Raw genomic sequence first — 26,002 nt, 5'->3', positions numbered from 1 at the left:
TTACTCCTCTTTACTCTTCGACGTTGTCGCCGAAGAAATCTTGTCCGCGACTTTTTTACGAGCGACTTGAGAATTCATTGGAGCACTGGGAGATTACGAACGCTTAATTGCTGGGAAACGCCAGGATTCCCCGACATTGTCGTTCATCTCAACTTCCTTAGATGCAAGCGAGCGCACTTCTTTTAACTCCTTGCACTCGGGCGAGCGATTGTTGCAGTCCGGCTATTAAATCCGACTTCACTGAGCTTGAAAGTATCATTAAATATTGAAGATGGAGTAACTTTTACAAATTTTTGGGAGCTTTTAATTAATTTGTTTTTATTTACATGTACTGTATATAATATTATTTTGTTTATAAGACATTTAGTAGCACACATTTCTATGAAAACGCGTGTGTTATATAATACAATGTTTCATCCTTTTCTATGTATTAATATCTCAGTATTTACACAACATCGCTCAAAGTTAACGCTACGCGTGAATAATTTTGTCATACGTCATTTTGAAATACGGATAACGAAAGCAATTACACATTACATTGCGATCTCTTATTTCAAATAAATTTTTACGCATTTTTACGCGAAAGAGATTTTTCTACCGGCTGAAATAAATTACTTCTTTACAATTAATTTTTGTTCCGTATTGTGGCGTATATGTGATGCGCCACGAGCGTACCTCTGCTACTCCACATTGTTTAGTTGTTGAGTTAAATATTCTCCCGTTGTAAGTTGTTAACATCGCGTACACGTGAAATGGAGTGATATCGCGAAATGCGTTAACAGCCGTGCGATCCTGCTTTCGGGCAAGAATCCCGCGTTGGTTTCGCTGGACCGTATTTCCTCGGCAAACGCAGCTTCCTCGCTCCGAAACGCTTTATTACTGACCTGTATTCACTCGGGATTTAACTTCTGCAGACATTAACACAGCGAGCGAGCGAGTGAGCGAGCGAGCGAGCGAGCGTTCCGAAGTTTCATGGGACGAGTTTATATTCTTCGCCGGTGGCGACCGAAGTACGCGGTCTCCTTAATTGCGGACGATAGTGTCGTGCAGGTGGTTCTTGCAATTTAAATAGCACATGACAGGAGACGCCCCCGTGTTCCGCTCCCGTGATCGCGAATCGCGTTTGGCTCGACCGGCATTCTTTGTATCTAATACATAGACGTGCCCGGCATATTTCGCCGCGGTGCGTGCGCGGAATTTTGCGTTTAATTAACGAGTGAGCGTTTATTGAATACTCGATACTTGGGTTATTGTCTTTTTTCAAGCCTGCCAGGCTGAGGAACTGAAATTTAAGTTTAGCTAAAAGTTCTTTTCAAATTATCAACTCACGAACAGTTACCAGCTTAAAAATCCTCCGGTGAGATGAAGAGAGTTTTTAATTATCCGTACAATTTTAATGGGATGCATCGAAATTTTTTTTAAAGCAGCGGCTTTGTTTTTCTTTTGTTCGTTTCTAATAAACAATTCAAACTAATAAACTAATAAACTAATAAACTAATAAACAAATTTCAATGCAATTCATCGAAATTCTAGTTTTTGTGTCAATATTTTGTGCGATCTACATAGACGGCTCTATATATAGATATATATGTGAAATTTACATATGTGGATAAGAACATGTGCCCGATTTAAAAGCTTCTTTGAAGCAATGTTTCATGTGCTAAAAATGATATATGAAAGTCTTGACGTCATCGAAATCGGTCGCATACTCGTTCAAATATCGTGCTTCGACCAGCCAGTCTTCCAGACACGGTCGTTTTTAAATAGACGCAGACCTATTTTACAAGCGTATAAATCTTAAAATTCGACTCGTTAAAATACAAGTTTGTCGAGTCCGCTTTATCGAAGTATACGAGAGCAAAGCATGTAATGATGATACACCATGAGCGACAGCACGAATAGCAAGTCAGCGTTATGTTGTTATGTAAACTTCATGAAATATCTCGACTGAAAATACCAATTCCTCAAACTTCCACTATGCACGTATGTTACATTTGTTATACCTTCAAGATTGTAGAAAGTCTCGTGTATTATTTTAAATTTTATCAAAGTTGAGAAAGTTTCTTTAAAAACGACATAACCATATGCACATTTTATATTTCATTTATCTTCTTCCTATGTGCGATAACAAAAATTCATATTCAATCGTATAGAATTTTATTCGTTGTTTATTTAAAGCCAAATCGGCCAATGTCGGGTAACGCATCCATTTGACATTCGTTCATTTAGATATTTCACAAATCAAAATGTGCCATATTTCCGCGACGAATTTTATTACATTATTGTTACACACAATTATAATATTTTCACTTTGATATACATTTGCTGCTCCGAGCGAATATATTCATCATTTGGGCAAACACGTGCCGTATTATGTGTACTGTCTAAAAATTTATATACAAACTAGTTTCGTAATTTTTCCAATATTCCTGATGAAACGCCAGTTAATTCGACAATTCGATTTATCTCAACATCTGCCGATGCCAATGACATTTCATTCATTATTAAGTGAATCGACGTCTGACGTGGCCTCGCGTCAAAGGACCGTCTCGTTTTACGTTCGGGCTTTAATGAATTCAGGTGAACGAACGTATGGCACACGAATATAAACGTGAATGTTCGTCCCGTTCGCTGTTTGCTCCTCGTATTACTCACTTCGGAGCCACTGAGGACAGTCGGCAAACGATAAGATGGCACAAGACGCGATAATGTGACGCTATTCATCGAAGCGTTTCGCTATTCCGCACGCGGTTGCAGAATTACCCTATACAAGCGAATCCAACTGATCTTCTGGGAGATGTGTTTCCATAAGGAAACTAATTTGGTAGACGGTTCTATGGTAGTCCATATACACACTCGGTTACGAGGATTTGCCTTTTTTGTAGCCCACATTTCGGTGGTCTACGCGATTGCCGTTTTCGCGAACTTTCGTAAATGAATTTAAAACGCGGTTCGGATTTTTTTACTTAATTTGTAGATTTTACGATGAGCGCCGGAATTAATTCGCCGCGTGCAAGTGATACTGTTACAAATAAACAAATAAGCGCAAAGTATTATAATTTTTTTTCAACAACTAAAAATCTAGTACAGCGGTCATATTCATTTGTAAATAAGTATTAATATAGCATGATGTATAAATGGAATTAAATTATTAATTATAATTATGTGATTAAATAATATTAAAAATTTTAAGTAATTGAATATTAATTGACATATCGTATTGATGTTATATTTTTTTTAATGATACATCTCCATATTCAAGTTTACTTTAACCGACCTACATTTTACACACCCAGAATTCTATTTACATTATTTTATGTGTTATGTATTTGGATACGCATTCTATTACATATTTTGTACATACACGCAATTTAAATGCTTTTCATATTTGACAGAGTATATAAAATTATAATTAAAATTTTTTCCCACGAATTGTAAATTATTTTTTGATGTAAATTATCTTTTTGTAGTTGTATTACTATTAATTTTTTTATTGTAAAATACTTTTTATTTTGAAATTGATTATATACTTGATTTATAACGGTAAGAATTTTGCATTGTATTTTCTCGTATCTTTCTAATTGTATAATTATCTACCTACAACTTTCTTGAAGCGTCTTTTTATTTCTTTAATTACAACGCGAATAAATCGTATCCGTTAGGTATTTTAGTCTATTTCCCGAATCATTACAAGCGGTAACGGTTTCGTGAGAGAGCTCGATTAACTTCAAACCTCATGTTCGGCCTTTCGCTCGTTTCGCCGTAACTATCGACAGTGCCGTAGAAACAGACTTCTCCTTTTGCTTTACTAGTCTACCAGTTACTTGCCGAACTTCAGCAGCGACTATATAGATACGTACAGTCGATCGTATGGTTCACAATCGAAATTTGATCATCGGGAGCTTTTGCCATGCGCTTCAGGAAGTTCGACTCTAATTCTCCTCCTCATTCTTGTCGAATTCAATTCGATCGGCGTAACAGCCAATTTTGCCGTCACGAGATCGAAATTATTTTAAGACCGAAATGTCGCGAACTTTCCTTTCGTGTCGCGTTATATATAATTCCGCAGATTTTTTTTTTTTTTTTTAGAAGCGAGCCTTCTCGCTCATAATATAATCCAAATGAGTCAACTATTTAAATAGATATTGAACATTATTAATTACCCGCGAATAGGGAAAATGAACGATGGAATCTGTCATTGTAATACCATCCATTAAGCGGTTAACCGAGGATTACCGCGAATGCGCTTATGCAAGTTTAGTTGTATTTTGTCATGATAGTTGTACCAACATCATTATAATCATCCTATCGCGCCAATGCGTTTCGTTGCGATACAATCGTTTATTTGCGCGTCGCGCTAAATGGGTAAGTGTGTCGAACCGGTATTACGCACTCAGTTATTTGCAAAACAATTGCATCATCGTACGTCACCGTTTCGCAAACAAAGGATTCGGTTATTAAATAATACGTGCCGTGAGCTCTTGGTTTTGTATCGTTTTGTTCTGCTCCCCCCTCTCTCTCTCTCTCTCTTTCTCTCTCTATCTCTCTCTCTCCTCTCCTCTCTTCTTCTCTCCTCTCCTCTCTTCCTCTCCCTCTCGTTCCCTCCCTTGCTCCTTCCCCTCCTCTACCCTTTTTCTTTCATCCGAGAAACGTGAAATAGAGAGGATGAGACAGAGGAGGAATGTGTGTGAGGAGTAGAAAGAGGAAGGAAGTTTGCAAACATTCGCGCGGACGCGTGCACGCCCATGGCGAAACATTGTAATGCAAATCCGCGACGCGCACGTCAAGAAGCAGGAAAAACGAACTCCCCCTCGGTGACAATTAATATCACAACGCTCGCGCGCGCCCGCAAGAATTCCCGCCGCGTCCTTCCGACTCCGCGCGCGTGACACGAATGCACACTGAACTATAACCTGTGGTTTTCCTTGTCCTTTGTGTTGCAGGGTAAGACCAGTCCGCCCGAACCAACGTCTCACCGACGACGACAACGACAACCACGGCGACGACGACGACGACGACGACGACAACGACGACGACGACGACGAAGACGACGACGACGACGACGACGACGACGACGACGACGACGACGACGACGAAGACGACGACGACGACGACGACGACGACGACGACGAGCGAAACTCACGGCGCAGCACCGTCGACTCGTTTTCACCACGACTTCATCCGTCAGCGACGTGTCCGTCACTCCCGTCGTCTGCCACTGTGTCTTCTGGCGGAAAGTGCGCGCGGATCCGATGTGAGACTCGTGAGTTCCGACGAGCATCGAGATCGACTCGCGAAAAGTCATCCGCGATTCCGCTCGACAGTAAGGTAACGCGAGATTATCCCGTCGTGCGTAACACACGCGTCGTCTCATCCGAGACGCGTCGGCGAGATCGCGACATTCGCGCGTTTCTCCACAGTGTCGGGAAATACCGTCCGGGATAATCGCAGGACTCGTCGTCGTCACTCGCCGTCGACGACATGATCTTCAGGGTGACGTTGTTGGTTGTGTGCATGCTGCTGGCCGGTGCGAGATCCGAACCGAGACCGCGATCGCGACCAGTGCCGATCTATTCGAATCAGTTTGCCGTTTACGTGCCCAGCGGACCGGAGACTGCTGATGAGATCGCCCAGGAGCATGGATTCGACAATCATGGACAGGTAAGTCCACTAGTACTTTTCCTAAGGAGAAAGCGATGTCGAGAATATCGCCTTAAAGAATTTCCCGTCTCGAAACTGACTACGAACAGAACAGGACATTCACGTTGTGAATATTATAAATTTAGTAAAAGTTTTTCTCTCTCAAATTTTTATAAATAGAAATAGAAATATGCGATAATATATATGGGGCTATCGAAATCACAGTCAATGAAACGATTTACATATTTTTTCTTCTTTGTTAAAAAAAAAAAAGAATATGTATAAATTAATAATTTGTACATTATCATAAAATTTAAATGGTGAGAATTACATAATTTTTACTTTAATGGTTTTTGTCTGATTCTTAAGAAGTTGAGGAAGTCAACATTAATTAAAGGAGAACGTTGATGTCCGATTAAATTATAAATGTCCGAATGCCTCGGAAAGCAAGATTCTTTACGAAGAGATGTTCTCGAACGCAGTTCCGGATTCCTCGAGTATCCTTGCACTTTGCAAGATTACCGTGGGACCAGTTAGCTTTTGGCAACGCGTGTTCGTCGTTCTCCACGTCGAATCACGTATTGACGTTTATCCGTCCCGGCGTCGATGATGAGATTAGATGCTCCGTTACGGGCGATGCTGTACCGTCGAGATCATAGACGGGGAAAGGGTGTCGATCATGTCGAACAGGTTGGGGGGGGGGGAAAGAGGCAGGCGGGAGAACTCAATTTAACGAGACAGATTGGATGGTGGCACTGCTGGAGGGTTCTCTAACATTGTCGTTTGTATCAGAAATGGCTATCTGATGTAGGCTATTTCTTGCAACCTTGAAGTCATCGTAATATAATATATAATCGAGTAAGAATCGTGAATTAAGATTAACTTGCAACAATTGCAAGATTAACTTGCAACCAATTTGCATATTAAGATTCATTTTAATTCACAAATCAACGGAACATTATCTATGGAATCATATCATGTTATCCATTAAAATAAATTAATGCGTGTTACAACAAATTATATAATTAAGATAAATTATTTTTAGATTAGTCTTCTAATGAGAATTAATATTAATTATGTTATAAAATATATCATCTCAATCAGATTATGCTAAATTACACTGATTATTTTCATATAGGAATTTTTTTATATTAAATTTAAAAAAAGAGATTAAAAGCTATTAGGAGTAGATTAAAAAATTTAAATCTCTTTGTAGCTTAAATTTTTATCATTGAAACATTGATTTTGAATTGATTTAGGTATTCATGGATGAATGATTACGATTAAATTACAATTATTTTAATATAGGGATTCTTTTTAATATTAAATTTAAATAAAAGGATCAAAAGCCATTAGGAATAGATTAATGTTAAAAAAATTTAAATCTCTTTGTAAAGCTTAAATTTTTATATCATTGAAATATCGATTTTAAGTTGGTTTAGGCATCCATGGATGAAACTTTGATTGGTGAAGTTTGAAAGCATCTTCTATAATGTACAACGAAACTACCTTGCGTGTCAACAGCGCCGTGTTGATCGGTGTTTAACGAATGCGACTCCAATTACTTTATAACAACCTGACAGAGAGAAAGAGAGATCGGTAACGCGTTTTGCTCCAGTTTTCGGCTGGCGTAACTGTGCACGTCCTTGTCTATGAGTGGATACGGGAAGTGTGGCCGGTTTACCACTGATAAGGCGGTTGATAAATACCGTATCGTGTATGCCGAAGTTGTGCATCGCGGCCAGGCAACAGCGAACGTGACAGAAACATCGCATGCTAAATAGTCATTTATATAGCCCGATTGCACGCTAGGCACTCGTTCATATTGCTCGACACACATTACCGCAAATATGGGCACGCTGACCGATATGTGTGTCTAAAATCTAAAGTTTGCATTTAGCGAAATTTATTCAATAATCCATAATCGATTCTCCTTTACTCAGCCAGAATTTTCTAAATTATTTCCTCTCACAATATTGACGCCTAATTGAATATGTTTTTCAAACAGTTTGTAACATCATTGCTTTAACATTTTCTATTAAGAGAGGATCTTTCTTCAACTTTGACAAAAAAATCTTATTATTGTGATTTATATTATGGATGAATTTCAATTTTGAATCGCCCTCTATCTTTTATCAGATTGCTTTTCACCTAACATTTCGTTACGTCACATTTAAAATGTAAAAACGTCGTCGTAACTTACAGCTTCGAAATATCATGCAAACGACGTAACCGCGTCTAGTAGGATATATAAATGCAGCGTGATATAAAATATTTTCTATCCACATGCTGACCATACAGGTTCTCAATACCAGATCTCTGTCAAGGTTCTCAGCATTCGAGCGATTTGCATTTGTAGCATATAAAACACCGGTTATGATATTAATTGCTACGGTAAAACAATTGCGTAAGTAGTCGAGCTGAAAGTGATGCAATAGAAAAAGTAATTTTAATAATAAATCCGTGGATTATGCATGATTGTGGAATATATCATATGTTCGAAATAATATCGAAATGCGAGTCGAATTACTCGAGCATACAGAGTGAAGATAGATTGCATTACCAATATAATTTGTACAAATTATGTTATATTTAGGATTAAACGCACGTTTAATTAAAAATGTTTATATAGTAATGTAATTATCTTTGACATATTGTAATCGTTTATTATAAGTAGTTTTGTTTTTATTTTATATTTTTATTTTATTTACTTCAGTGTTAGATATCATTTGAAACATAAATTATCTCAGTTACATTTATTATATCGTTGCGATCTTTGTCGTGTCAATATTCTTTCTCTCAAATTCAATTGTGCGATGAAAATCTACGAAAATTTATACGACGTAATTGAGTCATGCTGCTTAATTGCAAGTGTACGGAAGAATTTCACCAGTTTCTTTTTCTCCGACATAAGGTAACACGCTTTCGCATTTCCCTAGTCACCAGCAATAAACTTTTTACATCTGCCTGTGCCGAGAAAATTGAGAGATCGTGCCCCGTTATTTTCTTCGCGCTTTAATTCACCGGTGAGAATTTTCGCTCGGCGGATTTGACGGCGCGCTTACAAAATCTGATTCCGCCGTATGAACGCCGTATGAACGAGTTGATCCAAGCGAGTCAAACGTCATTGTGTGTAAAACAGGGCGAGTTTCTGTGATCTGTCGAGTTATGTGATCGTGCCGGTGATATTCTCGATCTCGGCAGACAAGCGACAAAACGCGAGCGGAGCCTTCACATCGAATGACTATATGCTGGATCTGGAATTTTTTATGGCGAGATGAATTGCGGCAATGTGGAAGTTCTCTCTGAAAGATAACTAAGCGCAGGAAATATGAAAAGAGGAAACGCGCAGAGTAGAATTATAGAGAGAACGCATCTCTTCTGATAACTTATCACATTATGAACAGTAAAATATTACAAGCATCGGGCGTAATGTAACCTGTTTTCATAGAAAACTATTTAACGGTCTTAAAACTGTTTAAAGGTTAATGTAAAAATATTAATTCGCATTATTACATGAAAGAATGTCGAATGCAATCCTAAACGTTAAATATATAAGTTACTTTCGATTATTTAATCTCAAAGCTTCGAAATTATTACTTTATTATTTTAATAGTGCGAGCTACATGCTGAGCATTTCATTATCTTATAACAAAACATTATTTTGTTACTTTTAACTATTTGATAAATCTAGTTTACTATTTGATAAAGCTAGTTTCAAAAGATTCCGGTAAAGTTTATTTCTTATGATAACTGATAAAAATATTGTAATTGTAAAATGTAGAACGTTTTTTTTTCTGTGTGGCTTTATATAATTATGCTTTTCTAAATTCGATATATAAGTAACAATTTCCTAGATCGGAACCTAGGTCAATGTCCACGTTTATAGTGAAAATTTTATACGGAACTCTTTTCTTTGTTGTATTTATGTACGGTCGGTGACACACGCAAGAATATCTGCTTGTATTGGCTCAATCTAAAGCATATCATCAACGCAACAAACGTCCAGAAAAACCGTTATTTCTCGTAGATAACAGTTGATGTCCCATATGAGAGCATATCCCCCATTCTATCTCCGTTTTTGCCATTTTTCGTGCATTCGTTGTAAGTGATTTTACGAGAAACAAAAAAGAATGGTGAGAATTAAAAAAGATGAATCAAGAGGAGAAGGGAGAAAAACGAAGGGCACACAATAATCGTCATGCATACACGGCAGCACATCGGCGAGCGGCGGTTTATATTTGCTAGGCCGCGGTAATAAACTTTTATCTCGCAACACGTACTCGCGGAGAGAACGAATTCTCTCCTTTTCGTTTTTTTCATTCGCGTTCTCGCGCTCCCGTCTTTCTCTCTGTCCGGAACGCGAAACCGACCGGTTGACGCGGGGTGGTAGAAAAAGGGAATAGTTGCGAGGGGTAGAAAGAGCGGCGCGCGCGCGGAGTGAAAAGAGGGGCTTCGCCATTCCGTACATCATCTCCCGACGAGATAAAAACTTTAACGCTCGTTGTTGGAAAAATGTGACCACTGCGTGCAGTGGAGAACAGAGAGGGAGAGAGAGAGAGAGAGAGAGAGAGAGAGAGAGAGAGAGAAGGAGCGATGGTGGAAACTCCGCGAGAAAATCGCAGAAACTACCACGCGTTACGTCCACGACGAGTCCGAGAACGGACGTGTCGTGTATCGCACGGCGGAAACGACGCGTTTCGCGGCTTGAGAAAATTTTTTTTATGGTTACATTAGAGCACGCAACTATCACAACTTAGTTGGATTCATGCGATTCCTCGCGAGAAGCGGATAAAAAGCGCACGAACTTCAGGCAAGCTCAAACTTTAACAATATACATTGCCCTTACGAAGCGTAAGTTCCGGTTAATAAGAGAAATAAGCGCAACTTGAACGAATTAAATTTATTCTAAAAATATTACGATAATTTTTAAATTGGGTATCTAAAATTAATTTTTCTTTCTGATTTCAACTCACCATACATAAAAAATTGATTTTCTGCATTTTTTTTTAGAAAAAACACAAAGTTGTTTAAGGTAATATATTTTTGTCTATGAAGCCTTTAAATTTAAATAATTTTATTATTTTAAAACTGAATAAACAGAAAATTCATTTAAAATATATTTTTTGATTCACTTCCCAGAATCTGTTTAGACTCTAGCAATTTAGTAATCTAGGATCTAGTAGTCTTGGAACTCATTTGTCCCTTGACAGGAGTGGATTGTGTAACGGCGGTCGAATGTTTTAGTACTCGCTGACACATCGTTTAAGTGACAGGCGGAAAAAAATCCGCCGAACTATGCTGCTATTGTGTGACAAAATGTTAAACTCACGTTCGACAATTGCTTTACTATGTGACCTCATAATATCCGCCGTGTCCGAGCGTGCGACGAGAAGGCGACAGAGGCAGAGGGCGATAGACGCATGCAAATTTGCGAAATCCGGCTATTATGTAAAGCGGAGAGAGATCGTTGGTAGTCGGGGTATTTTGCGAAACCCATCGACGTGGACGGATCAGGTGCCGGGAAATGATGCGATAACGCGTATAATCTTATTACAAATATGTCAATAACTGACTAAGATAACACATTCTAAATATTAAATGAAATAATAAAATAAATATTATTATACTATATTTATACTATTTTCGTTTTACATGAGAAAGGTTTCTATAATATAGCTATTTTATCGTAATCCTCTGTTATATCTTATAACATAAAAATTGAGAAACGAAAATTGAAGAAAAATCAAAAAAATCTTAAGTTTCAAGATTTTATGGATTTCAAGATCATTAATGTCAGTTGCCGGAATGCACGAGATTGTACCGAATTGGCACGATTTCGCAGGCAAATAACTTCATAACAACAAACTCGATAAATTGGAGTCCGTGAAATTTCGCGCATAAGGGCGTTAATAAAGTTCCGCCTCATTTCCTACTTTGGTAATAAGTTTCGTCCAACTCGGCCAAACGTTTCTCCCGAGTTATCTGTCGGACGGACGAGTTATCTGTAGTAGGAGCAAATTGAACGTTACGATGAAGGGATGCGATGTGTGTGTGTGTGTGTGTGTGTGTGTGTGTGCGCGCGCGCGCGCGCTGTGCTGTGGGGATAGCCCAAAATTAAAACATATTAGTCCGATCGACACCGGCACTCAAACGTCGAACGTGTGGGAATCGAGTTTCGTGTGGCGCTCGAGTTAAGCTAATTGATTATCCTTCCGCCGCCGGCGGACCCCCTGCCCGTAATCGCGGGTATCAAATTTCTCGCTATACCTGTTACGTTTCGCAAGGAGCGAAGCGAGAGCGCGCGCTTAGGTTCGCCAGAATTTACGGCAGGTTAGTAACGTGATTACTCTTCCCAGCTCTGTGGCGGGCTGGCATATCACGAGCATCCCACCCGATTCTCTCTCTCTCTCTCTCTCTCTCTCTCTCTCCCCCTCTCCCTCTACCCCCCTCTCTCTCTCTTACCCTCCCTCTTTCCCTCCCTCTGTCTCTCTTTCTCTCTGCCCCTGAAATTAAGCGCGGAACTTGAATCTTTTATCACGATTTCCTGTCAACCGTGAATTTCCACGCCGCTGTCGTGTATATGGTCGTGTATATGGTCCTTTAAAAAACGCGGCATATTTTTTCATATTTCCTACGGGAAACTTGAAATTTATATGTTCTTGCTGAAAAGTTGATGGGATGGAAGGTTATTTGTCACGATGTTTTAATTTTAATTTACAAGTGAGATAGAGTGAGGAATTTTGATATGTACGTTTGTAACATTTGTAAAAATTGTCAAGTGTATTTGGATTAAATCTTTTTTAAACGCGTTTGATGATTTCACTTCACAGTTTAAATATTCTTTAAGTATTATTTAATTTAAATATTATTTAAATAACCATTTGTAGTTTTTAATTAAAGTTTTTAATTTTTATTACATTTTACTTTATTCTTCAAATATAGGATTTTAATTAGTTTTGAAATTTATATATATATATATATATATTTATTTTTTTTCGTTTCTGTCAAAATTGACAACAATTATATTTTATATTATAAAAATATTTGATACATGTATAGTATATATTTCGAAAACATGGCGTTGATTAGAAAGTAGAAATTCGTACATCTAGCTTAATAGAAAAAAAAAAACCTTCCTTTTAACCTTAAGCAATTAGATCTCTTGGAAATTGATCGTTACTTAAGCGAAGAATGAGGCCACGCTATTGACACGCGTGTCATAATATACCAGCCCGTATAATCGCGAAATCAAACTGCCGGTGGTATCAATTGTTTCGCAAGACAGACAATTAAGCTCGTCGGAATTGACTGCGGGTCGGTAACATGGTTATATATATATATATATATTCTCTCTCTCTCTCTCTCTCTCTCTCTCTCTCTCTCTCTCTCTTTCTGTCTCGTAACCAAGTCAGACCTTCTCCATGACGATCCGAACTCGAACCCGGCGTGTCGGGTTACGACGTTATGAACGATAGTAAGAGTAGATCTTAACACACCTTTCTGATCAGCGGCAGTAAGTACGTATCGTGTGCGAAGGAAACCACACATAAACTCTGTCTGTTCCAGAAATGCTCACTCGTTGCATTAAAGCATTAAGGCGAGGCCGCTCGTGGAGAAAGGATACGCGGAGGTTTTCCCACGTGTATAACCGCACTCGAGGCATACGTCAGTTTAGATACGGGGTGTTTCATGTAAACAGTCCTGTTGATGCATCACGCATCCTATGACGTATTTGCTAAATGAAAAAAAAAATTATAACGTAATATTACGCAAAAAATAGACCAAATAGTTATTTGATGAAGTTATTTGACGAAGCTATTTTTTTCTTTCAAAATTAAAATTTGAATTATTCCGCATTTAAAAAAAGATGTTTTTTTTTTGTTTCTGATATAATATTATTATGATAATCTTTTTTAATTCTTCAGACATATGACAATTTAAACATACTACTTACATCGGACAGAGATTGGCTAAATTTGATTTAAATTTGGCTTCTCTATGCTCGAGCAAAGTTTTATTAAGATCTAAGTTCCAATGTTACTTGATGAAATGCTGAAATACTGCCATAATTCCCTCTCAAGACAGAACTCAGAATAAAGTTGGCTTAGTTGAAACTTGTTACAATGCGCTATACTAATATAAAATTGTATTAAGATATGCATAACTAGGCCATTTTGCGTGAAACATTCTATACTTATTCTCCGTCGTCTATACTTCCACTCCCACGCTATGTACTACCTGTATACTTGTTTTTTTTTTTTTTTTACGGTTACGTTATATTATATATTTTTCCACGATGATGGCTGCCACGATATTCTTTTTTTTTCTCACTACGAGAAAAACACAATTTTCTATGATCATTCTTAAGCTCGCGGTAAAATGTACACTGTTGATAACAATGAAATTGCCCGGCTTTATGAAATTGAAATTACTTGAATACAAATGACATTTGAAGACGTGATATAAGAAAACGCTATGTGCTATTTTTAGAATATTACTCTTTACTATGAAAAAAATCTCTTTGCTAAAACGAATAAAGTTAATAATAATAATAATAATAATAATGACAATAATAATAATAATAATAATAGATAAAAGAAATCTTGTGTCATTACAAAGTTGACAGAATCAAATAGGTCGAACGTATAATAGGCATGGTTTGGTGAGAAATTAACATAAGGGAGACGTTCAAAAATTTCCAGTTAGCTTGATGAAGGGTTGAAAACAATTTTCCGCGAGAGGAAATACTTTCTGGCCGATGATACCCAGTGTTGCGGATGACGGATTAGGTCGTCAGGGTATAAAAAATAAATATTTTTACACCGGGAGCGAAAGAAAGATCGGATGATCCGTTTGGAGGGTGCTCTCCTCCAGTTCCAGATGCGCCGTGACGCATGACGGAGGCACCGTTGTCAACTTTATATCTGCTGCCACAATTTCCGCGAATCGTTTCATCCCGACAGACCGTGAAAAATCAGTTTCCTTCCGCGTCGTTCGTTCTTACCCCGATCTCGTAAACCTTTGCGCGCAAAATCTCTTGATTTTTAGCGCGTCCAATATTTTTTCAACTTCTTCTTTTCACGTTCCCGTTTTTCTCTGATTTGTTTTTGGTCCGGTTTTACTTAGTCTTTGTACAGAGCGGAACAAATTAGTTCTGTATTGTTATCTAAAAAAGCCCCTTAGGCAGTTTTTGACAATAATCGATTTTCTAAAGAAAAATATAACATACAGTAGATACACATTTACGATTTTATAATTTCAAATTTCATTCATTTGATGTAATATATAAAATAATATATATATATATATATATTCGTGTGTTTTTGTTAAGTTTCGAAAAAGTTTTCAAACGAAATTATTTAAATTCTGTGAAATTTTTAGGTAATTGTTAAAATTGTTTTATTAATATTGGAATTCTATCGTTGGATGTTTTTATGAATATCCAGTTACCGGATACATGTTACGACACAAAATTAGTTCTTTCCTTCTTCAGTTTCGGATTTATAAAGCAGGATCGTTGCGTCGCGCGACTTTGTACTCATATTTTTCTGAAAGAAGACGATAATAACGAGTCAAGACGTATATAAGCCGCTTACACCAGGAATCTTCACTTGCACCCGAGGCGACCGAGTATTAAGATGCAAAAGATATGCAGCGAATTCCTCCTCCAGGGAAGGGATGTTATACGGGATGTGCCAATTCTACTATATTTTCATTCGGAATCATTCTTTGGCGAATTTGAAATCCATATTTTTGTGGATTACAGACGCAAATGTATATTTTCTTGAAATTTTCAAGATTGGAACAACATGGTGATTCAATTTCGTGATGATTAAATCCAAAAATTTGAAGGATATTAATCATTCAACAAATATCGTTTAAATTATAAATGATTAATTTATAAATGATTATTAATTAGTAGTTTAATATATTTTGGAAGCGTAAACGAAGTAATTTTTTTCTTTCTGTTTGATTAAAAAAAAGTATGCAGATTAAATATTAACGGAGGCGTAAGCGGATATTTAAAAAAAATGTATAAAATCAAATAAATTTTTTATCGATATTCGTAGAAACAAAATCAGTTCGTGGAATTGACGGTTAAAAGTCTGAGCATTACGTTTGCGACACTTGGTATATTTGGGATGTGCATTATATCAATTATATCGCATGGCGCGTTATGATTAAGGATGAAGTTTATACCTCGACTTGATTCAGGATATTTATTGAATGTTATCCCGATTGCAGCGATTGTATTGTTGACGGAATGCGTCGCGACAGCATTCTATGCATCGCGTGTTGTTTCGCAGTTCATGCCAGGGTATGTTCTTAGTACAAGACGCAGTTTCGCAGCTAATTCGCAAGGGAAATCATGCTTTTGATGCAAATTCGCAAATGCAAATTGCGCGCGAAAGTGTCAAAGTCTCTCCGAAAGTATAACTTACGTTACGTTCAAAATCACGTAGTTCATGTATATTTAAGAGTCCACGTACTAAATTATACATTCTTATATTTTTGGCATAACGCTCTCCCTGGGATCGCCTCCGATAAACAAATCAGTTGCAAAATATGTATCGAACGGTTATTCTTTTATAAATTGAAAAATAATCCCGATACTAAGGATTTGAAAATCTATTTAATTATACATCACTGTATTTTGTACTACGATATCCAGATAAAGTGGATTATTGGCTTAAACTGTTCATTATTTAGTAGCTAAATGTTTGATTATTAGTCATGCAATATATGAGGTTTATTGTGCGGTTTGCGTTAAACCTCAAATATACATTTTCGATTAAAATTCGAGATAATGTTTTCTCACCGAAGGTTTAATTAGATATGATCTCTTTAATTGCTAAAGTAAATAATTCAATTGAAGTAGATAATCGAATTGAATTTGATTGAGTTTTTGTTAAAGTAACCCACTTAGAATCAATTTAATTAATTAACGAATTCTGTTATATCATTTTCTATATATTAAGCAACTTTGCGCGTCGATTTAAATTTCTACATGGTAGATCTATTAGGTAGATCGATTTTAAATTTGCGAAGACTTGAAATTTAATACTAATCTTACGAAACATTGCATCTCTATATATTAGCATTAAAGTGTGCTGCCATTGGTGGCCTTTAGTTGTTAGTAAGAAACATCATGCATTCGATGACTGACGAGGCGAAACATGACTGCCGCGTTGTTTGCCTAATTGACGCATAATTTGGCTATAGTGATGTCCATACACGTATGGCCACCGTTTGTATATTCAAATTCATTATGATTCTCACCTAAACAATTAATTATAATGCAAGTTTATGGTCGATCAAATTGGTTCCTGAATTACACAAGCAAACTCCGATACAGAATTTCGGAATTACCAATAGAAACTATTTAAATATTTTATTTTCGCATATCTATTCGCATCTTCTATCAACATTGTAATCTCGAAAAGACAAGCAGAATATTAATCAGAATAATTATCTATTGAATATGTATAGTTGCTTAAAAACATTTTTTTTTACGTTATGATAATATTTCGAAGAAATTATCTTTTTTTTTATTTATCTTTTTAGATTTAGTTCATTTTAAATAACTTCCACTGGAAGTTCTTACTTTAAAAACCGATACTCTAGCATTAACATCGTTAGAACGTTTAGAAGTTTACGTTAATCGCGAATGTGTGTCTTATTGCCACATTTTTTTTGTTCGACGTCGACGTCTTTTTTATCGGAGACTCGCGCGTTGGATGTCGACATCCGCAACATCCGCGACATAGATCGCTGCATTAGATCGAGCTGCATTATCTCGGGCATGTTGCGAGGCTGCGCGGATAGATCTCCCCCACCCCGAATCCCTTTCGCGAAACCGGGCCCTGCACGTGTGCGCCATACGTCACCGTATATGGGGAAACCGGTACCTCGAGAAACCGGCCGACGGAGCCGTTTAACGGGGTAATTGTACCGTTGCCGCGAGAAAACAGATGCGGCTCTCGGTATTAGACACGCGCCTTCCGTGCTTTCAGCCGACAGACGCAAAAAACAGAAGCCACCCAGGGACCCACTGTCTAGCACCATCGTCTCTATCCTACCATTCACTCTCTCACCTCGCCTCTCGCATCTCTCGAGATAACGTTTGCTCCTCTTTTCGAGCCCTCTCACGTACGCGCGCCTTCCCTCTCCCCCCCCCCCCCCACATACACACACACACACTCATTCTCTTTTACTTATACTTCCTCATTCGCCGATTCTTCTCCATCTCTTTTCCGCATATTTGCTCGTTCATTTACTTTTTCGGGCATTCGCAAATTTTTTGACCTCTCACTCTCTTGTATATATTTTTCTCTCTCCTTCTCTCTTTTTGCTCCCGACGTTCTCGTTTGGCCGGTTCTTCCGACGCGGTTCCTCTCTGGCTTTGTGATGACCAGACATTTGTCCCACCGGGAACATCCGCGTATACTGCAAACAGTAATGAACAATCCGCGTGTGCGCCTGCGAAACCAGACAATTTCGAAAAATATCACACTCGCGCTACAACGGCGCAGATTGGGACGTGTCCCTGGCCCTCTCCTCGGCCGTGTCGAACGTTTATCGTGTTCATTTACCGTGGACGATGTCGCCACACCGTCGCTACGTGCGCAGATCGCGTTTTACGGTCTTGCACGCGATTCGTGTGTATCGTCGCCTTTATTTTCGACGAAAATCCCACTTTTCCAACTTGGAATTTCCTCAAAAAAATAATAACTGTGCACAAGAAAACGCGTGTAATTTCCGAAGAAATTAATAAAATTAATATAGAAAAATTAAATTAATATTTAGGAATTATAAATAATAAATTGCTAAAGGGATTAAATAAAAATTGAAGAAGTTTATTTAAATAATTAATAAGGAAGTTAAACGAGGCGGAAATTATTGCAACTTTCCTCGCTGCCGCTACCGGCGTCCTTCTCTTATTAATGAAAAAGTAGATCCGACATCGAATGAGTGAAAGTATCGAGACTTTCAAATGAATTCGTTCGTTTGTGATGCCGGCATTCTTTGGAAATATTTTCAAACGATGAAATGTCACGACATCCTGCAGCATTTTATCGTCCGATTGCCACGTTAGAAGTAATCGTTATCGCGCAATAATTTCGAAAGCCGTCTCTCTCTCTCTCTCTCTCTCTCTCTCTCTCTCTCTCTCTCTCTGCGGGCACTTCATTATCCCGCGAATATACCGCATCCCAGGTAGATATGCAACGAGACTGCTTTACGTTTTATATATATATATATATATATATATATATATATATATATATGACGTTCTCTTTTTTTATTATTTACGAATTTACGTTTACGATAGTTGTTGGACAGTCGCGCGATGTATATGGTATTGGGAAGAGTCGCTCGTTGATTTACTCCACAATCGGAAGATACTCCAAGAAATCGACTCACACACGCCGATTACAAAATTTATGGTCGAGCCGTAACATTACTTCTTCTCTGTTACGAGAAGAACCCTTCCTGTGTCTCAAGGATAATGTGGGTATCGCACGAGGAATGGCACTTACGAATACTAATGTGGCGATTGTTGCGGAATATATCGAATATATCGCAGGTTCTTTTTATTCTTTTCCACGCGTCGCGTATTTAAATTAAAGTGAAAATTGAGATATGTAAATATATATTTAGATACATGTTGTATGTAAAATATCGATGTTCACTAATATGTTTATGAATGTTTTATGAAAATTAATATTATTGTATTATTATTGATATATTACATTACTAATATACAAGCATGTCTACAATACAAGTGAAAATTAATTGATTGTTATCTATAATTATTGATATTGATAATCTATGTTAATAATAATAATTTTAAGTTTAATGGTTACATAATTAAACAGATAATGTCTTCGCGTTGCTATAATGTAACTATTTTATAATTGCAATTTTATATTGCAAAGATACGTAACATACATATGTATACATATGTGTATATATATATATATATATATATATATATATGATATATATATAAGATATTATATATATATATATATATATATATATATATATATATATATATATATAATATCTTTCTCTCGAAAAAAATGGATTTTTGCGGATTTCATTTTCGACTTTTGACGGAAAAACGCTCGATTAATCCCCGTATGTAAATCCCTACATATTTCAAAAAGAAAATGTCGATACTCGATTAAAATATGCCTATTCGCAATATGTCGTTTGCGACAGATCCGCTTACCTGTCGGAGAACAATTTTCGAAAGGGTCGACCCGCGGGGGCGTTACGAAATAACTGGATTACACCCGCCGCTGCATTCGCGCGTGCGAAGCCCTCCACGTACTTAGTCGTGTATTTCGAGCGTACATTAAAGCCGGCTTATTTATTAAACTAGTATTACTCTCCATTATTCCCACGCGCAACACACGTTGCGCGTACCGAGATAAATGCCATGGATTATGATCATGGAAGGGGTGAAGGGAGGGGGAACGGAGGGGGGGGGGGGAGGGCGATGCAATTTCTCCACTATCTCATACGCGTTTTCTCCGCGTTATTGCGCGCATTATCGGCGCACGATACTGAAATTAACACTTGGAGTACTTTCATCGTCGAGAAATGTGTGGGTATGTTTTTTTTTTTTTTTTTTAATCGCGTTTGCATTAAGAAACGTCTGCAGATTACGCGTATCGCTCTTTTAACAAAAATTAATCCGTGAAGTAAACAGGCTTGACAAGTAGGCTGTAGTTTTACATGTATATTTTCTTTTTCGATGTGTAAGCTAATTTCTAATTCTCGTAACACGCAGCGTGACACGCGCTGGCACTAGAGTCAGGAAGGGAATTTCGGTCAAGGGTTTGATTATAGGGGGTGACCAGAAGTAAGAGGAAGCTCGAGTTGAAAATTGTCCGATCTTTTCTCTATTTATGGTGTATTACGGGCTCATTTGAAATTCAAGGCACGTCGAACGATAAGTGTCCGCTTTGACCGCGAGTACCTTTTAATTATAGCTGGTGTTTAAGGGCATTTAGCATAATTATTACTTGCCCGTCATCACGTAATTACCACCTTACGATCCGTTTCCTTTACTGTCATTATAAGTTATTTCGTAACGATTGTAGTCAAAGAGCGAAACCTTCGAAAATAATGACCTTATTGGCGCAGAAATTCTTCATTAATTTCCACCCAAATTGTATCATATATTTCATGATACCGAAACTTTGTTGATTATCGATGCTTTTATTCTCTCAGCGTCGATATTTTGCATTAACGACATTTGCCGATATTTTAATCATTAAACAATGTTGCTTGTGAGATAATGAGAAGCATAGCAAGTTAATGCAATTCTGTTTATAATCCTGGATAATCGAAAAATACATAATTGTATCAACTTGCTATTTGTTCGTTATTTGTTTGTAATAATTAGTAGCGACAACAAATGGTGATGTTTTTCATTTAATCGAAAATGTCAACAGATGTCGTTAATAAAATGTTATGGCAAAGCCTGGTATAATATCTCTGTATTATTACATATTTAATCGTATGATATCAGCATTTTATTATAAGTCCAATATTTTCTAAATTTAAAATCCATTAAAATTATTACGCACGAGTAAACTCATTCGAAATCAGCTACGGCATCTGACTACTCTGTATCGAAATGCGGATGTTCTCGTTCCGCGATTGCAAATCGGAAGTGTTATCTATAATCCGAACGCCTTGCCGTGACCCACAATCCCGCGGCAGTTATGCATTTTTCCGGTCGAGCCGGTCGGAATCGAGAGGGAACCGGCTGCGTTCATTCGATTCGAAAGCGAATGTGTAACGTGACTCTCTGAAAATGACTTTCACCTTCTCTCGTAGCGATGCGACTAACGTGCGCATTTCGGCGCGCTCACTTTCGAAGAGCCTTCCCGGTAATACGAGAGAGAGAGAGAGAGAGAGAGAGAGAGAGAGAGAGAGAGAGAGAGAGAGAGAGAGAGAGATAGAGAGATCTCTCGCTCTCCTTTCATCCCTCGGAACTTCACGCGTGCAGAAGAGCTTTCGCGTCCTCTCGGAACATTTTCACGCGAAGTATCGCGCTGTACTTGCCGCCCGTGCATCTGAAGTGCGGGGGCGAGATTTTTCGTTTTATTTTCCATGGAATCGATACCTAGCGCGGAAAACTTTCGTCTTGCCGTGCATTTGCGAGCGCGCCCAATAAAAAGGGTGGCTACCAGATAAATAATTCAGATTGCGAATAGCCGGAATAAAGAACGAAGCGGCTGCGAAAGAACGGGGCTGCGCACTCTCGAAATTGGAATTCTCGTTACCGCGGACCGCCGCGTTTGCGAGATGCAATTGTTTCAATCTTGTCCGTTCGAAACACCTATCGGACCAGAAGACAGTGCAGGGAGAGTGATAGCCCTATCGCATGTGCGAATATATCGTGTTGAGATATCGTTTGGTCGAGAGAAAGGAAAATCTGCATGCCTTTGTGACGCGCGATCAATCTTCGCGAAATTAAATTAGCGTCCTGTGATTTTATTATCGTCCGTATGATATATGCTTTAAAATTATCGACACGTATTTTAATTAGATAGTCATCGCGTTAGCAATATAAGAAACCGAAATGAGATAGAAGATTGGTTCAATATCGAGGTAATTTTCTTATCATATAATTACGAGTTAATTTTTATTTAAAAATAACTTTAATTAAAATTTAATGAAGTTGATATCATTTTTAAGATTACCAGTGAATAATAAAATTTTTAATTATTTTGGCATTTTATCTTAAAGGATCTCCTTTAAACTCTTGTTTTAAGGAAGTTTGATGTAAGAATTACCAAGTCTAATAAATGCTAGAAAGTTATACATATTGATTTTTCAAATTTTTTTTCTTATTACGGAGGAGTTCTAAACGATTTAGGTAAATTGTTATTGAAGAATATATTTCTGATTTCTAGTTGCTTCATATTTTAAAAACTATTTTTATTTTTGAATAAGTTATTTATCATGAAGAATGTAATTATTATTTATATTTACAAGCAATTTAGAAAAATTTATCTTAATACATTTGAAATTGATTAGGTAATGTGTTTAAAATTCAAGGAAAAGTTTCTCGTGCGCATTTGATCACTTTATGACTCATTTAGCATATATTTGCGTGTAAAACTGATAATTATACTCTTAACTACGCTCCTACTACCGTCTCTTTCTTTCTATTTCTCTTTTGAGCTTGGGTACGCAATCCTACCGCCAAACCCGACAGTCTAGTTGACTTACGTGCATTACTTTCACACGCGACTGATCTCACCATTTAACGCATTATGGTGTTTCATTCGTGAATCATCTTAATTTAGAATCTTAAAGCAAGAAATAAGATATAATTTCGAAATCAAAAATTGACATTTTTATTTAAGTTTGATTTACTCTACTATCTTGACAGGTAGACAGGTGAAGTTTCATGTTGAAATTAAAAAAATTCTTTTTATATATTGCGTTTGATATAATTAATTAATTTTAATTAATATTTTTATGAAAACGATCTTATATAACTTTGAGTGGGTTTTACTATTTGGGTCTACCATTTAATAGATTTTAGATATACATTGTGAGAGAGTATCGATATTTTATCATTCGATATATCATAAAATAGGAATACTTTGTGACTCTCTCTTTGATACTTGCAGTAAAACGTAGATACTTTATGACCGCGGTATTATTCTCGTGGTTTTACTTGAAAAGAAAATTCAATTTCAGTATATTTATCTCAATGCAATGTGCGAATAGAAAATTTTACTTATAACAAAGGCTGCGCGTTTCCTATTAATAATGATGAAATGAATTTTATCGTATAGGTTTTTTATTATATGAAAGTTGCTATATTTTATCTCATCTTTTTCCCTCTCTCTTTTTCTTTTACATACGCACAAAGAAATTGGTTTCTTACAGTTAACTTCAGTCTCAATCTTTTACTTTTCAGAGGATTATCAACTTCAATAATCCTTTACGTAACAGTCTGTTTTCTATCTATCTAATCTAGCTAACTGCTCTTCCATCTTTTTTTGCAGTAGAGCAGTATTCGAGGATTTTAGATTTTTTTGCGCAATATATTTGCTAATATGAAAATGTGTTGATCAAATATTGAAATCAAATATCATTATCTGTGATATTAATACATTTTCAATAATCTCCTCTTACGTGATTAGTACATTAATGCCATACAGTTATTGATCAAAAGCCAATATTGAAATATCGAAATATCAAGAAGTTAAAGAGGTTTTACAATAATATGGGATATTATATTATCAAAAATATAAAAATTTTTATTACATCGTAATATAATATAATATATATTGCATTAATTTTTTTTGTACTAATACTTGTATTTTTTGTACTAATGTACTATTTCGTACATTCTACACTTTAAAGATTTACAGAAAAGCGAATAAATAGAAAAAGGAAAAAAAAATTTAGATTAATGTTTTTCTAATTTTTTGTAAAAGTTTACATCGTTAATCACATTGAGTTTTTTTTTTACATTTAATTAAGACATCGCATAGCAATCGCATTGTTGAAGATCTTTTGTCGCAATACGGATATAGTTGTACAAAAGACGGATTTTATCGGGCAAGATCAAAAGGTGCCACATATTCCGGTGAATGTTAGCAATTTTTACTGCGTGCTGATTTCGCGAAAAGTTCTATGTAAGTGAGCGCACGAAATAGTCTTATCTCAGCAGTTTTACTTGATGATTATTATATAATCGGGTACATTCACGTGTCATGTGTAATCCTCCTAGATTGGCACTATCAGTGAAAGTTCAAGGAAACGTGTCTCGGCAAATTGATACTGTATTTATAAGTATACGATACGTGAAAAGCAAGACGGCTCGCGGATAATAATCGAGATTAAATTACGTCAGTTCGTGTAACTGGATACGGTCGAGCGCAGATGATTTGTTGACCGAATCGTAAAATCCGTCTGTCGAAACACAATCAATTTTGTTTTATTACATGATACTGGCGCGTATTGTCGGATCAACTATTACGGATTGGAAAAGTCAATTTTCGAGCGAAATTTTTCGATTGGAATATGCATTTTACATCTCGCGTAATTCGAATGGGCCCAATTTGTATTTGCCTTTGTGCACTTGCTATACAGTTTTTGTGGCTGTGATAATTAAAAAAACGCAGGCATTTTTTTAATATTATATATTTCATATATAAAATCTTTGCGGAAAAATTAATAGAGATAATACAATAAAAAAATATTACATTCTCATATTAAACAATTAAAGAGTGCTGGCATGTTTGTAATCATCAAAATTTAAAAAAAATATATATTCACATATTTACATATTTTAATAGGAATTTAAATTTATTAATACAAAAATATATCATAAAAATTTCTTTTTTATTTAAAAAATTTTTAATTATAGTTACATGGAGAATGAATATATTCCAAATGTGGGAATATTTTATTGTTTTAATACATTTTAAATAAAGTCAAAAGCCTCTACTTGATTTCTGTTCTTATCTGTTCTGATCCATTGTCCAAAAATGGGATATATAGTCACCTAATTCATAACGTATTAGCGTTGTGTCTACAAAGATGAAGGTTTAACGAGCCTGGCAATAAAGCGCGTTGTAAACTTACCAGTTTATCTAAAGCGCGACCATAAATCTCCGCGGTCGGAGGGACAAGCGCGCTATTACAACCAGATGCGTGGAATTTACTGTAAGCTGTAAAGCTGCAAAGTTGCCGACTATCGATTCTCGAATCGATCATTGGAACAGTATCACTTCGATTTCCAGTTAGAATTGGATACTAAAAAACTACGTAATTTTTTTCTAATTAATTTAATTTTAATACACATATAATTTTCATTGACTTTACTAATTAATTTAGTTTTAATACACATTAAACCTTCATTGATTACATATCAAGAGTTTTTACGTAATATTACGATATCCAAGTATGTTACGATAGAATATCATAATGATACAAGAAAATACAAGATTAAATATTTTTTTATTTTATGAACAAAATATCTTATTGATGCTGAATATGTGAGTGCCTGCATTAGTACGAGTAATAATTATTCTTTTCTACATACTTTATATTTTGCTAGAGGGTTAAGAAATTTCAATTTTCTTCTGACATGTGAAAAACATATAAAAAAAGATGATTTATTGAATTAAAATGTATTTCTCTATAAAGTTTGAGAAGTATATTCTTGAGTGTCAATAACTGTAACTTTGTCAACATCTGAGCTTTCTGCTCCAAGTTTGTCTGAATCTTATAGCTATGGACAAATACGGAAACGAGAATCGGCATCTTCTCTCGTCAAAGCATCAGATGCAATTAGCAATTCTGCCACATT

The 26,002-nt window shown here is 36.5% G+C and overlaps 1 protein-coding gene across 4 annotated transcripts in view; it reads left to right on the top strand.

Annotated features, from left to right (window-relative positions):
* Fur2 (furin-like protease 2) overlaps positions 1 to 26,002 on the top strand; it is a 322,659-nt gene that overhangs the window by 7,142 nt on the left and 289,515 nt on the right. For all 4 annotated transcript variants that reach the window (XM_025217937.2, XM_089083368.1, XM_089083367.1 and 1 more), the window contains exon 2: positions 4,944 to 5,661. In XM_025217937.2, the coding sequence (XP_025073722.2) occupies positions 5,482 to 5,661 (180 nt within the window). In that variant the 5' untranslated portion in view covers positions 4,944 to 5,481. The remainder of the gene's footprint in view (positions 1 to 4,943; positions 5,662 to 26,002) is intronic.

The sequence above is a fragment of the Pogonomyrmex barbatus genome, unplaced genomic scaffold (assembly GCF_055798465.1).
Source record: "Pogonomyrmex barbatus isolate J1 unplaced genomic scaffold, ASM5579846v1 scaffold7, whole genome shotgun sequence".
Classification (NCBI taxonomy): Eukaryota; Metazoa; Arthropoda; class Insecta; order Hymenoptera; family Formicidae; genus Pogonomyrmex; species Pogonomyrmex barbatus.
This window is presented reverse-complemented; position numbering and strand designations above follow the sequence as displayed.